Genomic DNA, 17936 nt, shown 5'->3' with positions numbered 1-17936 from the left:
TTTACCTCTCCGGACACCTGAAAGGAGAGGGCAGCTATGTTCCATTTTCTAGGGATGAGTTACGCAGCAGGTGCATGTATACACATTTTAATCCACAATGACAGCGGCAACGCATACTGGCACATAATCCAAACATTGACTGCATCCAGGTAGCCCTCGATTCCAAGATTGCGGATTTCGGCCCGATGATGTAGTCTCTCGAATGCTAAGGCACCTGAAAGAAATAAAAAATTGCGTTACAGCTTGAAAAATAAGCGATTTCAAGAACGCGACACCACCATGACTTCAAAAAATCGGTCCACACATATACCGGCAACCGCGATTGCGCGCGTATTCATGCGGAGGCAGTTAGAGAGGCGCCGCCATTACTGAACGCCGAGGTAGCTGCTGAACCAACATTCCGCCTTGCGCCTCACCACAGGTTCTGCCACTTGAACACAGTGCGCATGACATTCCATCAATACTTTCAAGAAGTCGTGCCGACAACTTTCAAACTCGGCGCTGCGTTATATCCCACCGCGCGATTCAAATTCCTTTGTTGGCGTGCAGGCAACGGCATTCTGCAACGCAAAGCCACATCATACACTGACAAAGTATAAACGTCAGCCCGAAGTTGCAAGTGATGCACACGCACCTGATCAAAAGCTGAACGTGCGCTGGAACGTTGATATCCTCGAGAAGCACCCCGAAAATTGGCGAAAACTTATAAACACAGGGCACCGACCGAACTGCCGCCCGATCAGCGATCGCGCCAGCGCCAATGCCTCTACGGAGCTGCGCATGCGCGCCCAGAGGAGAGGTGGAAAGGAGGATGAGAGAGGCCAGCACGGGAACGCTTGCGCGGGAGTGGGAGTGAGAGAAAGAAAACCTACCTCTCCGCTGCGAAGCGCCGCCGGCATCGCGCTACCGCGTCGGCAGCTCGAGCCATACTCGTCGCGTGCTCGATGTCGACTCCTCTCGCTTCGGCGGCGGTTGCAGCGTTGCAGTTGCTTGGACGCGCGCCTCTCTACATGTATAGGTGATTGTGACTGAGCTGGGCCCCGACAGAACCGTGCTATATCCGCGTGCTTTCCCATCTCCATTCAGTGATCCAGTAGCAACAGCGTCTTGCGGCTCCAACCGTACGTAGTTTGTTGAGACCGCGCGCAGCGCTCTCAATTGTTATTGCGGCTAATATTGTACGTTACGGCAACACTCAATAAACGGGATGAATGCGTGAGTTTTGGGGATGTGTCCGAGATGGAAAAGGAAACAATGACAAAGACCTAAAATCTCCAACGTACTGATCCTGCATGCAAGACCCATAAACAAAGGCATACTGATGTATCAGACACATGAACCAATATGTAGTAGTCTACAAGACAAGCATGTATCAGCCTATAAGATGTATGGGTTTCTGCACTGGTCTGATACTTTTCTTATACAACCCACCGATAAACCTATGAAACCAATACTATTGCCTATAGGACAAATATGTACCAGTCTATAAGATTTATGAGTTTCTGAATAAGTCTCATAGAAATGCAGATAAAACACATAGAATACCTACAGAACCAATACCTATTCTTATAAAACCAATAACGCACCCTATTGGTCTTTTTTGCTAGGGTACCGTCACAAGCCGATTTCTGTATATCGAATTATCGATATATCGAACTATTTCGCGATCCCTTTCGAGTTCGATATAGCCGGGTTCGACTGTATTTCACTCTTCAGGAGAAGTCTGCATTCATTGCTGACTTAACCGTGCATGAGGAGTTCAGTGACAACGCTATCATCGACAGTGCATACAAAGAGAGAGAGTGACGACAAGGCTGGCAAAAGCCGAGCGCAAGAAGAGCAAGCAAGCTCGCGTGGTGTGCTTGATACTGAAAAAAAACATAGAAAAGAGCATAATCTTCATTGATTCCCTCAGTGCTTACAGCTCTAAATCGCAGTAAAGCAGTAGAGCCCTTAGTGAGAGACATAATACATACCATAATTTCAGCAGAAACACGGGGGCAGGAAATAAAGTTCTGCTGGATACCAAGCCACATAGGGATCAGAGGCAATGAGAGAGCCAATGCAATTGCTGCAGCTGCCTGCAATGTAGAAATTCAGAAAAAAAGTATACCATATCGGGGTGCAAAAAAATTTGTACAAACAGAGCTGAGAAGAAAATGGCAAGCTTCATGGGACAATGAAGCAAACAACAAACTGCATGCCATCAAACCAAACCTCGAGGAATGGAAGTCGTGTAACCATCAGAAGCGCTTATTTGAAATAATTTTGTCGCCTCCGTATCGAACATGCCCATCTGACGCACAGCTTCATTCTTAGGAAAAAAGAAAGGCCGATATGTGAAGGATGTGAAAAAGAAGTCACTATAAACCACATTTTATTCTCCTGCATAAAGTTCGAGAAACTGAGAGAAAAATATTTTACACACTTCTACAGAGAGCAAATTGCATTTCACCCTGCCTTGCTCCTCGGAGAAGATGCATTGTCGATACATCCAGTGTTTTTAAATTCTCTTAAAGAAGCAATGCTCCTAAACAAGTTGTAATGTCCTTGATATCTGTAGTTCGTATTCCTAACATAAACACAATACATCTCGTGTTTGGCGCATAATAGCCTCAATTGCTTATATGCCATTAAACCCAACACAAAGCAATAGCAACGATACTTTCGACGTCACACGGAATTCCCTTGGCATCCACAATGGCAGCAAAGCCATAAAAAGCCTATAAAACTGCAAGGCCAGAGTCATGAAACTCATGCACAGCAAGACGAAGCAGGGCAAAATAAGCTACTTTTTTCATTAAATTTTTGTTCTCGGACGTAGTGTGCTTATGTGTCCATTTTCGACCATTTTTGCAACAGCGAAATTCTCATGAGAACAAAAAAGACTTCCTTCCCAGGCAGTTTCTTTATTGCAGGGTTCGACTGTACGTTTATTCCTGCATTTGCCTTGTTAATCACCCGTTATGATTTTGCTTTCTGTCAGAAAAATGCGGCCTTGCAACCTACAGAAGTTCTGATCTTCTTGATCTCTCCTTTTCATGGTGGTACTAAGATGCATCATGATGTGTGATGCATCTCACCACCACCACACACACCAGAATTTCATTTCTTGGTGCAGAATGATGAAATTTGCATGCCTACTAAATTTCACTGATATGTGTTCAGCTCCAAAACTTGCAGAATTCTGGCCTCGAAATATTTTTATGGGGCTAATTTTTTTTCTACACGGAACACGATATGCACACTTGCATCCCTATCATCATTTTGAGAAAAAAAAAATGGGAAAGTAATCCAGAAATGTAGGATAGTCATTATAAGGAATTCATCGAGGAACACTACACACTGAAGAATCCTTATGTCCCCTTATCACAAACTGTTAAGTCTGGACAGAATAATGCCAAAAGAAATTCAGTACCTTGCTTCTTATCCTTCTGCGGTGCATTTATTTGGAGGCTAGTGCAGTTTCGCTTTTTGAGATTGGCATGCAAGGCAATGCAATGTAAATAGTAATTGGCTTGTTGATCTCATTGCAGTTCTGTACCACACATTTTTCTTTAATGCTTGGTTTATATACCGCTTCGCTTAACAAGTTGAGCTGACTCGCATCTTGTTACAAGAGTTGCTGATGCAGTGTCTTAGCTGCTTATCAGCAGCGTGCACAAATTTATCACTTATTTTTCGCGTGACACAACAGTTTTTGCCACCTGCACCAAGTTTCCTTCTGAGGCCTCCTAGTGCAAAAGTTGTATGGTCGGTCAGTGAAAATTTTAACTAGCATTGTCCTTTCTGATCAACTGCTGTGTTTCTCCTTTCCCAAGTGGAAGGGCTAGATTGCCAGCTGCGGCAGGAACGGTCACGAGCGGAGGAGCTCAAGCAGCGACTGGATGCCGAGCAGGCCAAGACGCTGGAGCTGCTCACACAGCTCAACAGCCAGCGATCCTCATGCCTGGAACTGGAAATGGCACTAGCCAACTGCCGGGCTGACCTTGCCGACGCTAATCGCCAGATACTCTCCCTCAAGCAAGAAGTCCTGCACTTTAAGTGAGTACACTTCCCTTACCCTCGTTTCTCCTTCCTCTTTTCACCTTAGCACCCTGGCTTGTTTGCTAGGGACTGCACCAGAACGTGTTCTTGCAGCCCTCATGGATGCGTGGTTAAAGTTTACTTTTGTCATGTTCAGGTCAGTGGAAGCTTGCTGCATTTGAATAGAAGACTGTGAAAGCTCGTTAATTCAAACCTCAATAATTCGAATTTTCAAATAATTCGAACTGCACTACTTGGTCCGGCCAAGCTCCATAGAGATCTGCGTATTAAAAAGCGCGTTAATTCGAACGCGAGTCAGTTCTGCTATGGATAATTCGAACTATGGGCCGCCGCATCTGGGCGGCTTAGCGCACATCACGCGGCAAAAAAAAAAAAAAAAAAGTAAAGAAACAGCTCCGCAATAGGAAGGCATAATTAGAGGCTGTGCACGTCCAAAACGGGGACAGAAGATAGAACCAAGGTAAAACCATGAAAAAGTGGGTAAAACCTGAATGGCGCCATAACCGGCACAGCGGCCGGCTGCATTGGAAGGAGGGGATGGCGGCCGCGACAAGGTCAGTGTTCGCAGCGGCGGCTGCCTGCTCTCTCTTCTGCACAACCTCCGTAGCTCGCAACTAAGTACTCGTTAATTCCAGCCCTGTCGGTCCTAGCCAACGCCCATGAAAGGCTATGATCTCAGACGAGCACTTTTTTTTTTTTCTTTTTTTTTTTTTTTTCGACATCCGTCCATCCTTCCACCCATCAGTCGTCAACGGAAGCACGCGAGTCAGCCGCAATCATGACGTTTCAAAAGCCGCTTGCTGCTATCGCGCGTTCCAATGATTGGAGTGACAGTAGACGGCGCCTTCCCCAGTTGTTCATAGCATGATAAAGCGAACATGCTGAAAAGGAGGCTTGCACAACCGGACAAGCGCTGGCACTTCACTTTGCCAAGTTCGCTCCCCCCCTTCCCCCTGCTGGAGCTAAAGTGAAAAGGTAAACCGCAACTGTGTTGTGGACCATGACAGCGCGAAACAAAGAAACCCGCTAACGACCGACGCCTTTTTTTTATTATTATTATCCTTTTTTTTTTTTTTTTTGTCAGATTCGTAGGCACATATCCGGGCTGCGTGGATTCATTATGCTAGTGAGTTCAATATGCGACTAAATACAGTACATTTACCATAGTACAAATGATCCTTATCAGTTTTTTTTAGGCCATTCGATAATTCGAACAGCGGATAATGCAAACCTTTTTCCCGGTCTCGTGATGTTCGAATTAACAAGATTTTACTGTATTAGCAAGCATCAAATAGAGAACAGGCACGCTTTATATGACAACTGGAGACTTGAGCAACATGGTTTGATGCATTTTTACTGGGTGGTGTTAGAGCAGTGAGTAAAAAGTAAAAGCACTTTTGTGATTTAAACAAAAAGCTGTTTTGAAAACAGAGGTCGTTGGCCATTTTCTTCCACAGGAGTTCTTTGGAGGTAGAGAAACTACACGCACAGAACATGCTGAATGCAGTCAACGCTGAACGGGCGCACTTTAACCAGCTGCAAGCCACCCTGGAGTTGGAGAGGTGCCACGGTGCCATGACTCACCAACAGGACTTGCGACTCATCCGCGAACTCAAAGCAAGCTCCTTCGCACCGTCTACTCCACGACAGGTACAGATCAGCGACATAGAGAGGATGCGTGGAGGACCCCCGTCAAGCGCAACTCTCCTGGACAGCTCTGTGCAATTTGACGGAGAGGACGCTGCCAGTCGCAGCAGCCACTACACGTGTGCCCAGGAGAAACTGAGCCTGAGCCAATCGCTGCTGAAGGCAGAAGAGGAGATCTCGCGGCTGCGGCAACTGGCGCTGAGCCAGGACCTCCTGAGCCGACCAGCGGCAGACGGCACTCCGTCACCCGGCACCTGTCGCCTGCTGCACAAGCTGTACTGGAAGTACCGCAAGGCTGACAGCTTGCGTAAGGCTCTTGTCTACCAGAAGCAGTACCTGCTCAGCCTCCTCCAGGGCTTCCAGGCCACTGAAGACATGGCCCTGCGACTGATGGCTGGCACCCGGCGACAGCCTCCGTCATCCCCGCCCTTGCACCACATTGATGGCATAGCAACGTCTAGCGAGGACGATGCACACCCCAAGCAACAGGGCTTCCGCTTGCATGCCGCCGATTCCTCTAGTGGCCGTGGCCACTTCCAGCACCTGCTGGCCTACCAGTCGCGAGGGCGGCAAGGCTCAGTCGACGAGGTTCCCCTGCCCTCAGGCTCGTCGTCCCATTCGTCGGCTGATGGATCATCGGGCTTCGCATCGTCGCACCCTGTGTCGGCAAGATTCCGCTTTCGATCAGCGGTGCAGGCCCTGGTGGCCCTCCACCGCATGCAGCACCTGGTGCACAAGTGGCGGCTAGCAGCATGCGTGCCTCCAACGCCTGTGCTTCTTCACAAAGTGGAGCTGGCAGTGCGGTCAGTGCCCTCCGGTGAGTGCTTTCATTAAGACGTTATGGAAGAAATGGTAATGAGCAACATCTGCATATGCAACATATTATTCATTATTAGAGCTTGGCTAATTATTCAGTACCTACTGAGAGCTTAGTATGAAGCATTGCTTTAATTTTTTTCTGAACTTTGAACGTGCAAACTGTGTGGCAACTTGCTATCATGGGTGCTTTAACTTTTGCAACCTTAAAATCCATACACATAGCTTGCCATCATACTGCTCAAGTTAATTAAAGCTGTGTTGTTCTTCCGCACACTGGCCTTGCCTATGGCCAAGCAGACAAACGACCTTTAGGTGGACTTCTGCCATGCAGTATGCACAACTACTGGTCACTGCACTTCTCGTCTACTCAATCTCTCTTGCCATTTGTTCTGTTGGCATTGTGCAACTCTTGTCACTGATTCAGAGAGAGAATACTAGTCAAAATTCATGCCATTTAACTAGGGCTGTATTGATATTAAAACGTTCAATCATCAAGGCGAATAATGCAATATGCATTCGCTTCAGGCTTCGAAGCAAATGCAGTCAAACCCATATATGTATATTGAACTCGAAGGGGATCACGAAATAGTTCGATATAGTTTGATATATCGATAATTCGATATACAGGGTCATTAAAAATGATGCCATATATGTCGTGTAATTAACCCACTCGCATAACGAACCCACCCTCCACTTTTGCCGCCAAGAATTTGAAAAGAAAAAAAGAAAACGTTAGTCAGCGGCGCGTTCCTCCGTTTCGGTCATTGCGTCCACAACTCATTTATTGGCAGCACGCCAATATGCTGCGCAGCGATAATGTAGGGGGTGTTTATTGTTTGACTGTACTTTGTGATGTTGGTTCCTGTGGTGGCAGGGAGCAAACTTGGCAGAGTGCCCATGATGGCTTGATTGCTCAAGCCTGGTTCAGTTTTCACTCCTAGCTTGGGGCGGGCAGAGTCCACTGCCACAAAACCATTGGAAAGCATGATAGCTGCAAATGCCGTTTGAAGCGAACAATGCTAGGAGCCGGTTTCATGATCGCAGCTGACAAAGTGCTTTCATTGATTCATAGATGCAAGGATGGACGACTTTCGCAACAAAACAAAAACAAAACTGCCTTTAATTTCTGCAGCCGCCATAGCTACGCTATGCCGCATATCCAGCATGACGACAAGGGTGGACGGCTCTCACAAAAAAAAAAATAAAATAAATAAATCTGGTTGGTTTGGTTTGTGGGGTTTAACGTCCCAAAGCGAGTCAGGCTATGAAAGACGCCGTAGTGGAGGACTCCGGAAATTTCGACCACCTGGGGTTCTTTAACGTGCACTGACATCGCACAGCACATGGATACTACTCCGTTTCGCCTCCATCGAAACGCAGCCGTTGGGGCCGGGATTCGATCCCGCTTCCTTGGGCACAGTAGTCGAGCGCCATAACCACTGCACCACCCCGGCGGGGCATAAATAAATCTGCCGCTTCTTAATGTCTGCAGCCGCCATACACAGTGACACAAGATGGGCATCGCACAGAGGGCTCACAACACACACTAGAGGAAGCGTCCGACGTTCTGTCTGCCAGTGGCTGAGCTGGCTTGTCGGCGCATGTGTAGTGCGTGCTGCTGCAAAGACTGGGAAAGAGAGGAAGGGGAGAGAGAGAGCTCGGCAGAAGAATGGGCACACCTTTGCGCTTCGCTCTATCGCTTGTTTCCCCTCTTCCGAACACCATAGCCATTGCCAAACCCGTTCCCTCTCATTCCTTCGCACACATGGCTTGCAAATGATCGCCGCAGATGCGCGCCTTTGGGAAAAGGGCGCAGCGCTGCTCTAGACCAGCTCTCGCCAAACTGTTCTCTCTCATTCCTTCCGTGTGTGGCTTGAAAACGTCACTCGGCAAACGGCCGAGGGTGATGCGATCTACTTTGGGGAAGGCGCACCTTCCAGTGCGTGGTGCTGAGTTCAGTATATCGAACGACTGGTGAAATTGGAGTTCAATATACGACGCAGCTTTCCTATACTCTTACATGGAATTTTCAAGGGGATATTCCATGATTTCGATATAACCAAAATTTGGATTATCCGGGTTCAACTATAGCGCTATTCAAAATCTCAGATATTTCCAAGGTGTGTTGAAATTTGAGGATGCCAGAAAAATAAGTTACTAGAATGAGCAGTTTATGGTCTTAATTAGTGGATGCTATGTGTGTAGTACAGCGGTATCTTTCACAGACTCATCGACAAGAGCACATGATGAGAGGAAAAAAAGCAAATGTGCAGTAACATGGACTGTGCTGTGCCCAGGGCCACATTAAGAAAATTGGGGCCCTCGGCTAATGCACATTTAGACCCCCTTCCCCACTCCCGTGCTACACTACTAAAGTATACCCCAAGTTTCATTTTAACTGCACCAAATTAAAAAAAAAAAAAAGAATAAAGTGCAATGAGTGGGATTCAGTTGGTAGTAATACATCAGTGTTTTGCAGCACACGCAACCCAAATACAACCACTAACGCTCAGACAAGAAGACTTCGAGGGACTTGTATGAGAGGCAGTGTATGGCAAGACTTTTCTACATCCTTCTCTGAAAGCAGGAGAAATGGAGTGACTGGATGAATTATTTGAGAGGCATAAGGTGATGGTTGTGATATTCCAGATGCCTCCCCCACTTCTTCTTACAACGTTAGACCAGTGTGCCACCATTGGTCGGCTCCCGATAGACTCACCTAAAGAAAATTGATCTGCTTAAAAGAAAATATTTTGTGGTTCGCACTCGCGATTTATCTGTTTCCCTCATTAAACCATTTTTGAGAATGATATCTGCTAGAGTACGTATCCTGAAATAGTTGGGAGAGAGTGATCGAACTGGAAAGGAAAAAGTTATCTGTGTGTAATTTTTCATTTCAGTCAAGTCATTTGCTTTTTTTTTTCTACTTTGCAAGGACATATTTTAGGTTGTCCATGCTCTTAAAGGTCTCGAAAACATTTGAATTTTTGCCAGAGGAGCAGAAGCAGTAAGTGGAGTTACGTTTCCAGGTGGCCCTTGGAAGTTGGGAGCATCAACCGGTTCAGGCTTCTCGACGGCCACAGCAAAGTCATCCCAGACATCTGTACTATCCGGCAATGCAAGCCAAGCATCAGCGGCCACAGTCTTGTGCCGGAGATTGCAGTTTCCCCCATCGCCTAGGTAGGTAGTGTGGGTAGAATGCACCTATCACAGTTTACCCTGGGGAAGTGCATATTCTGCTGTCACTATAAAACACAACTTTGTCAACTTATCAAGCATCGCCATGCCAAGCTTTTCTGTCTAATTACAACCATCATTGCATCGTTCATCTTCACACCTTGTTTTAATACATCCTTATTTAGTGCATTGCACACATTGCTTTATTCAAATGCCTCATGTTGCATATTCTGCGGTACTGTTCTGCCTTGTTTCCGTGGAAACAGTTGGGTTTGCTTTCCTACCCCCAAATGACAGCTTTATTGCAGCTCATGGATAAAGGAGTTATTCTGCATGCGAGAAAGATTTATTGCATTCATATTCTTTAGACTCTTTTGGTGCCATTAGCCTAATCGTGTACTCCTACTCGTACGGTGACAGTGCCAGAATTTTACCAGAATGACGGTTGCGATGACATGTAGTACAATGCCAGTTTGAAAAATTCGACATTCACACTTCTACTTGATAGGTATCACAGTCAAGTTTTTCAAATTAAAACTAGTTCCTCAAAGGGCACAAGATATGGTCTGAGCTGAGTAAGCCTCTAACTGTAAAAAAAGTGTAAAAACTGTAAAAACTTGTAAGCTGTAAAAAGAATTCAAGAGATGCATAAGCCTTGCTTTAAGGTATGACAAGATGGCTTTAATAGGTCCCTTCAGCCACCCGGGGCCCTTTTTTTGCGTATATCACTTAGCAAACACGGACACTGTCAGACAAAACATGCATGGCCTTCTTTTAACCAAGTGTAACTAATGTGCCTCAGTGGGTTAAATGTAGTGTGTCTATTCCATTAAAAACGAATAGCTTTTTGACCAGAAGTCTTATCAAGAGCAGCCCTTTTCATGAGACCATCATCATCATCATCCTGACTATACCCACTGCAGGGCGAAGGCCTCTCCCATATTCCTCCAATTAACCCGGTCTGTGCAAGCTGCATCCACTTGACACCTGCGAACTTCCTAACCTCATCCGCCCACCTAATTTTCTGCCGCCACCTGCTACGCTTTCCTTCCCTTGGAATCCAGTTTGTTACCCCAAGCGACCATCGGTTATCCTTTCTTCACACTACATGTCCTGCCCAACCCATTTCTTCTTGATTTCCACTAGAATGTCAGTGACTTCAGTTATTTCTTTGACCCACTCTGCACATTTCCTATCTCTTAACGTTATCCCTACCATTTTTCTTTCCATAGCCCTCTGTGTTGTCCTCAACTTAAGTAGAACCCTCTTTGTTAGCTTCCACGTTTCAGCCCCATAGGTAAGTACAAGTAAGATGCAGCTGTTGTATACTTTCCTCTTGAGCGATACCGGTAAGCTGCTAGTCATAATCTGGGAGTGCTTGCCAAATGCGCTCCATCCCAGTCCTATTCTCCTCACATGCTGTCTGTTAAACTTCTGCACTGTGTCAGTCTGAGAAAGCAGAAACCATCCAACTCAACTTTGATGTGGATTGCGGTCATCTTTAACTTGGCCTTCTCTTTTGTTTCTACCATCACAGATCACCTGCGCGGCCTGGTCCAAGCACACCAACATCTAGCTTGAGGGAGTTTGTCGACAGACTTGACAACTTGCATAAGCAGTTTGGTCTGAGCAACGACAGCCATTGCTGACATACCGCTTATGGGGTTGGTGGGATTAGGTAGCGCACAATGCCTCTCTCTCTTTTCTTTTTTCTTTTCTTTTTTTTTTTTCTTTTTTTACACGGATGCAGTAAAGCACAGGCAGGGGAATAAATAGTGCTCCGGAGAATTGCACATCGCACATCATGTAGATAAGTAGCATAGGCAGAGTAACTTTGTCATTGCTTTTTGGAAAGACTGCGATATTTTTTACATTTTTGCCACCCAGGGTACTCTATGCAATTAGCCATGCAGAGAGGTTTATTGAGACTTATTTATGCTAAATGCGGCATCTTTCTGACAGAGGCGCGCTTGGTTGGCTCTCTTCTAGTCGTGAACAAGTGTGACAAGACGCGCAGTGGAGACCATCTGTGTGGGACAAAGCTGTTGGAGCAGAGGAGACGTACCTGTGCATATATGATATGGTAGCAATGTGGGCCCAATGCAATCTTGCACAAAAGTGGCGCAGGAAAGGCAGTTTTGTGACAACATTGCTTTATCAGAGAGAGGCTCACTCTTGATCAGCTTGAGTCATGCTCGGATAACTTTTACTAAGTTAATTTTGCATGCATTACTCGGTGTCCACTCCATTAAGTGCAGTGATTTATTTTTCATGCTGCAAATCGTACAATATTGCCCTTTGTCATATGAGCTTATGCAAATGTTTCAACAGCTATTGGGGGTACCCAAGTTACTTTGCTTGCTGCCAAACAGTTTGTGTCAGTCAAGGAGGTGTGTGGATGTTTAGCTGCACCTTGACTCCAGTTCCTGATCCGTCTCTGTGCATTTATCATGCTGAGCTGCCAAAACAAGGAGGGAACCCCTGAAGTCAGTGCCTTCCTTTTTAAAAATGCTCGAAGGGGCGAAAGCTGTGCAGCTTTAGGGTATTTTAATAATTTTTTTTTTTTTCCTGTAGCTTATAGGACATCTATACCTTTGTCATCTATTGGGTTCGGCAGATAACTGTGCACACTGTACATAGAATATGTATATTTTACCAGCACTGACCATGTTTACGAAATGTCTTGCTGCCATGTTTGGAAGTTGGGTCAAGACGATTGTCTTTGCAAATAAAGCTTGTACATAACTGTTCTTAAACAGATGGCCCTCTTTTTTTTTTCTTTTATGTTTGTTTTTCTTCTTGCAGTCACAATCATCGCAGGCATCATGTGATTGGCAAAAGCACATGATCTTGTTGAGAAGATGAGAGGATGGTTTTGCATCTTCAGTTTGCCTCAGAAAGAGACAATAAAATATTTGTGTCCTTGCTATTTTAAATGAGGCATGAAAACTAGGCTGCATACTCAATTAAGTTATTGGCTTCCTGCCATTTGCTAAAGGCATACTGTTGCTTTCTAATATGTCTTAAAATATGTTCAGCATATTGAAAGGGAAAGGTAAGAATGCAGCTTCCCACAGGGAAATTAATTAATGTCCAATGTTGATGCACCATAAAGAACAGATCTGTAACGTGTGTATAGGGGACCCTGTAGAACATGCTCAAACTTTAGTTTTTGGCAAAATGCAGTCTTCACCCCGCAGGCCTTTGTGGCTTAATAACACAGTGCAGCACAAATTCATCACAGGCCAGCACAGGAAAGTATCTGGGAGTAATTTTTGCGGTTCACTGCAGCAGAACGCTATACAGCAAATGGTGGAACAACATGCATTCTGCATAGTAAAATATCCTTGATTCAAAAGGTGACAGTGCAGTGTTGGGTGATGATCCGTAGGACAAAACTATGTGTCTGGAAAGGGATTCCCTCCCCCCTCATCCTCCTGTAGAATTTTAGCTTATATTTTCTATGTGCGTTTCATCTTCAGTGGTGCTTTTATGCCACCCCAAGAAAAAGGATATCCCCATGAAGGCCTGTGGAAAGTGGAGGCTCAGTACATGTTTAACACACTCAACTACTGAATCAGAGTTCCCGGATTCGAACCCGACCACAGCAGCTGGGTTTCGATGGGGGCAAAACGCAAATGCTATGCTGTCAGTGCACATGAAAGATCCCCAGGTGGTATTCATTATTCCAGATCCCTCCACTACGGCACCTTTTTCTCCTTTTAATCCCACTTTCCTTCCTTTATGGTGTGGTTCAGGTGTCCACGTATAAGTGTGACAGATACTGTGCTTTCCATAACTATGAAACACTTTACTCTTTATTCATTCTATGTGCTTATACAGTTGGGTAGATGATTGTTGCAGCCATCAAAAACTACATTGTGCAAAAATGCCTGCACAGAATCAATCTGGGAACAGAATAGAATAACTGGATTTTCAACTGACTTAACCCAACTAAATAAACATCAGCAGCATCCAACAACCACTTAGCATTAAATTTTGTGTGAATTATGAGCCAGAGCTAGCTGGAATCAACCAAGGTTCCAGCTGTATGCAATTTCTGGTTACAATGGAAACCTTTCGTCGAAATGGAAACCTTTTCTTTACGAGCTGTTCTCGAATGAAGAAATATAAGACAATGTCACCTTGGGCACATCACTAAGATGGAGACAGGTGACCTCCTGTGAACATTCACAATTAAACATAAATTAGATAGGCTTGCTGTACACAAGTACACAACTCTGCTGCATGTGGCACATAATTGTCTATTGAAATGACATTCTGCAGTGCAACCACCAAAAAAGCCCTATGAATGGACGCATTCTTCAGAAGGACATTCCTTACTACCCAAATCATTTACGTAATGTTTGAGCAAAACAGAAGTGGGCGTTTTTCCAATAATATGTCAAACATAATGCATTAACCGGATTCCTCATTTTTGTCATGACAGGTTTGTGACTAAATGAGAAGTGCACTCAACTTGCAAGCACTACAGACACTAACTGGAGGGCCTCATGTTTCGGATATGCAAGGAGGGCAATAGCCCTTGTGTTCAGCAGTCGAAAGCTGTAACAAGTGAGGTCACGTCTGTTACAGGTCAAGAATGCAGTGGTGAAATTTCTCAGAAAAAGCTCCAGCCAATGGCAATCAACAGAGGAGAACTAGCTCCAAGCAATTGAGGCACAAAAAAAAAAAGATATTTCCGCTCGATGCTAGTGATGTGTTCAATCCCCAGAATAAAGGAAAGAAAGCAACTGCCCAGCCTAGAGAGACATAGACAAAGAAAGACTGGTGTCCCTCTTTTTGGAAGGGAAGCAGCAAGGAGAACCGACGCCATTGGCTGAAGCTCCATTCTGGACTTGCAGCTAGCTATAGCTGCTACATGCGTATGTGAACTTAGCATATAAGCACTGCATGACCTCTTCCAGTTCATAGTGTAACTGAACCACTGTGTGTCATGTATGTTTGACTTAATTGCTGTAAGAAAGTTAGATGCTCACTCCATTCCATTGTCAAAACATTTGCCACTGCTTGGGCTAACGATGTGGATCCAACAGGTTACCTGCAAGTTACCTGCTGGTTCCAGCAGGATCCCAGGAGGGAACCAGCATCCTGTTGGAAACAGTTTAGGTAACCAGTAAGCACCTAGCTAAAGCCAGCACAACCAACAGTTTGCCTGCTGGGGCTAGCAAGAAACTGGTAAGCATACTGCAGGATGCAGCGCAGAAAGCAAGTTGCCTGCTAGGACCAGAAGACCAGTAAGCATCCTGCTGGAACCAGTATGAAGAAGTGCTTCATGGGAGGAAATTAGCAGGAAATTTTCACCTGGGTGTATATAAATTCCTCACTTCGGTTGTGTGTATTGCAATACATCTTGATTTTTGTTGGCATTCTTGCTGGGTTTAAAGCTGCCAGGGTGACAGACTTTGTCTTATGTTTTTCTTAAATTTTTTAATGCGCTTAACGTTCAGAAATTCACATTTTTTACAGTTCTCTAACTTTTCAGGGTATTGGATAAACGATCGCATTCACGTACAATTACGTATGGTTTATCCAAAGCAATATTGTTCGTGCTACCAGGGCAGCTAATTTCACTGTCATACTGAGGCCAGAGCTACAGGAAATGACCCAATAACCCGTTTGAACCAGAACCATTAATTCAAGATCGAAATTGGACATTTTCACATGGGATTCAATCGACTGTGCACACAGCGAACGCGGTGCAAGGGACATCGGCTGGTCCTCAAAGAGCGTTAACTGGGTGAACCAGCTGCAAAACACTACCCATACTAATTGTGTCCTCGAGATGGAAGAAAGGAGCACGCAGATCAGAAGCCAGATTTGAGGCGCCCCTACCAGTTTTGTGCAGCCTGGAAGGTACAAACTTAAGCTGTGGTAAACTGCGCGAACGGGTTTCAGCGGCTCGGAACGCAACGAGACAGATCAAGCCAGCGCACTTGTCGTTCTCTAATTTCGTGGCACATACCACACAACCACACAGGGGAATATTTTACGTCAGTTCCGACAAGACGCACTCCTCGTTTCGAAGCCTGAGTTATACGAGTGGTGTGCGAAATGCGGCGAGCGAATATGGCTGGAATTATAGACTAGTTGTTTCCTTCCTCCATGCCTTTTCCGCTTCTCTTTCTACTGGTGACGCAGGAAAGACACTGCCACGAAGCAACGATCGAAACAACCAAACGACCACTCGAGCCGTAAAAATAAATCTCTGTGAAGACAAAGAGATTGTAGGGAACCTGTGAATTAACCACAAAGAGCCGTGAATAGCCGTGACAAAAAGGCAGCCGCATATCTAAATCTTGTAAATCCAAAGCAATCCAATCCAGCCAATAAACAACAGCCGGCTTTGAACGCTTTGAACTTCGTTAACTTTGTTCCCGAATCGAATGCGCATCGTGTGCGCTGTCACAAAGTGGGATGACAACTGAGCGTTACAATTTAGATTCTGCGATTAGCAGGGCAGAAGCGGAGCTGTCCCGGCTAGCAGCTTGCGATGATTGCTTGAAGGAAGTGCACGAAACGACTGCTGCTGTCGTCGCTGAAGTGACACAGAAGCTCGGACTGGTCGCTCGCAGATCCACCGATGGGACCGATAAGTTCCTCAACGTAGGTGAGCTGCTGATCCGCCTAAAGGCTGAAAGAAGTCTATGCGAAAAACTCAGTAAACACGCTAGAGCCACTTCACTACGCCGAATGCACTTCAGGGAAAGCGCTGGTGTTCACTCAACAGCAGGCGTTGACAACAGTATTAATCGTCTCATTGCTGCCATCCTGGTGGGCGGGAACGATGAGTTCATCGCACAGGGTCAAGTCAGTCTTTGTGCAGAGCTTGTTTCCGCTTTGTCTGGCGACGGCCTTGCCGCTCTCGATTTGAATGTGTGGACCACCACTATGTCCAGTTCACAAGATGTAGCATATCCCAAAGCACCGAAAGAACTCGACCTGAACAAGCTCAGCGCCTTGCATGCTGCCCTTCCACGTCTTATTGAGGAACGTGTTAGCACATTGCTGGGCGATGGGGACAACTTCGAAAAGTCGTGTGTATCGCCAAAGACTGGAAAACTTCCGAAAGATTTGGCCGAGCGCGTGCTCCTATCAGCACGGCTTGATGCGAAAGACGCCCGCGTCTGTTCAGATATACTCAAGTTGTTGGCAAGCTTCAACAAGCGATTGGACAGTGTGCGTCAACTGCTAGGTCAAAATGACCGGCTGTGCAACGTTGAGGACTCTAAAAAAACATACCAATTGCGCTTCGACGATGTCCTGAACGCCATTTCCCGTCTTCGCAGCACGCTCGCATTGCAACAGAATAACTGCAAGTCGCTCGCAGCTGAATCTTCAGCCAACGCTAGACTGCGCGGTGGGGACGGAGCAGCTACAGTGCAAAAGGAAGAGGCGAAGGGTGCCGTGTTGGAAGAACGCTGCAGGAAGCTCTTAATTACTGCGGGTGCTCAAGTCGACACCATCAGCAGGATGGAAGACAGAAAAGCGGTCATGCATGCTAGTGCCGAATGTCTCGCGGCTCAGATAATCGAAAGCTGCGGGGGCAGCCCAGAAACCTGGTGCAGGAATTTGAGGGCTGCTGTTCACCGCGACAAAAAGACGATCTTAATAGTGGAGCTGTTCAAGGAGTTCCATAATAACCCTACTCGCTTCTCAAAGCGAATGCAGAGTGCGATGAGAAGCAGAGGAGCTCTCAATGCGTCTGGAGAGAAACCGAAGGACAGTAAATGAAAACGCACTACTCCCTGAGAGGCATCTCACAGAAGAAACGTTTTTCACGTCTGATTAGACAGTGCTTGTTTTCACTTTCAATCTGTGCCTGAATTTGTTATTTTTTTTTTCTCAGGAGTGTGCATCACTTGATTCTGTTAAATAAAAGCCGTGCTTAATATGCTCAAATATATTGTACTGCCATTATCATTATTTAATAATAATAATATGCTACTGAACCTAAAAAGCTATTGGTTGTTACTTGCAGCACGTAGAAAAACAATGATGTCACTTCTTTTCAACCATTGAAGAGAATTACTATTAATTTTTTCTCACTTATGACGATATTACTTTGTTTGAGTTTTATATTCATACTATGACTATATATTGCAATATAATCGCATCAAATTTTAGCATAGTGAGATGAGCAATTCTCTGAAAATGTACATTAAAGGTGAAAACATTTGAAAAAAAAAATGATTAAAAAGAACTACTGTTTTATGTTTCAGTTT

At 45.4% G+C, this 17936-nt stretch overlaps 1 protein-coding gene and 1 long non-coding RNA gene across 19 annotated transcripts in view; one reads left to right on the top strand and one right to left on the bottom strand.

Moving 5' to 3' along the window:
* Positions 1 to 12446, top strand: part of LOC146199400 (uncharacterized) — a 269488-nt gene extending 257042 nt beyond the window's left edge. For all 18 annotated transcript variants that reach the window (XM_084594862.1, XM_084594875.1, XM_084594861.1 and 15 more), the window contains 4 exons: positions 3822 to 4044; positions 5505 to 6511; positions 9543 to 9693; positions 11228 to 12446. In XM_084594862.1, coding sequence (XP_084450988.1) covers positions 3822 to 4044; positions 5505 to 6511; positions 9543 to 9693; positions 11228 to 11339 — 1493 coding nt within the window. In that variant the 3' untranslated portion in view covers positions 11340 to 12446. The remainder of the gene's footprint in view (positions 1 to 3821; positions 4045 to 5504; positions 6512 to 9542; positions 9694 to 11227) is intronic.
* LOC146199401 (uncharacterized) lies at positions 72 to 857 on the bottom strand. Its single transcript, XR_014705070.1, has 2 exons — positions 635 to 857; positions 72 to 214 (listed from the first exon to the last, which is right to left on the bottom strand). It is a non-coding gene; the product is annotated as an uncharacterized LOC146199401 (long non-coding RNA).
* Positions 12447 to 17936: the final 5490 nt, after the last annotated feature.

This window comes from Amblyomma maculatum, chromosome 2, assembly GCF_055883805.1.
Source record: "Amblyomma maculatum isolate TAMU_Amacu chromosome 2, ASM5588380v1, whole genome shotgun sequence".
Taxonomy (NCBI): domain Eukaryota; kingdom Metazoa; phylum Arthropoda; class Arachnida; order Ixodida; family Ixodidae; genus Amblyomma; species Amblyomma maculatum.
The sequence above is the reverse complement of the archived record's forward strand: the minus strand, read 5'-3'. Positions and strand labels throughout refer to the sequence as shown.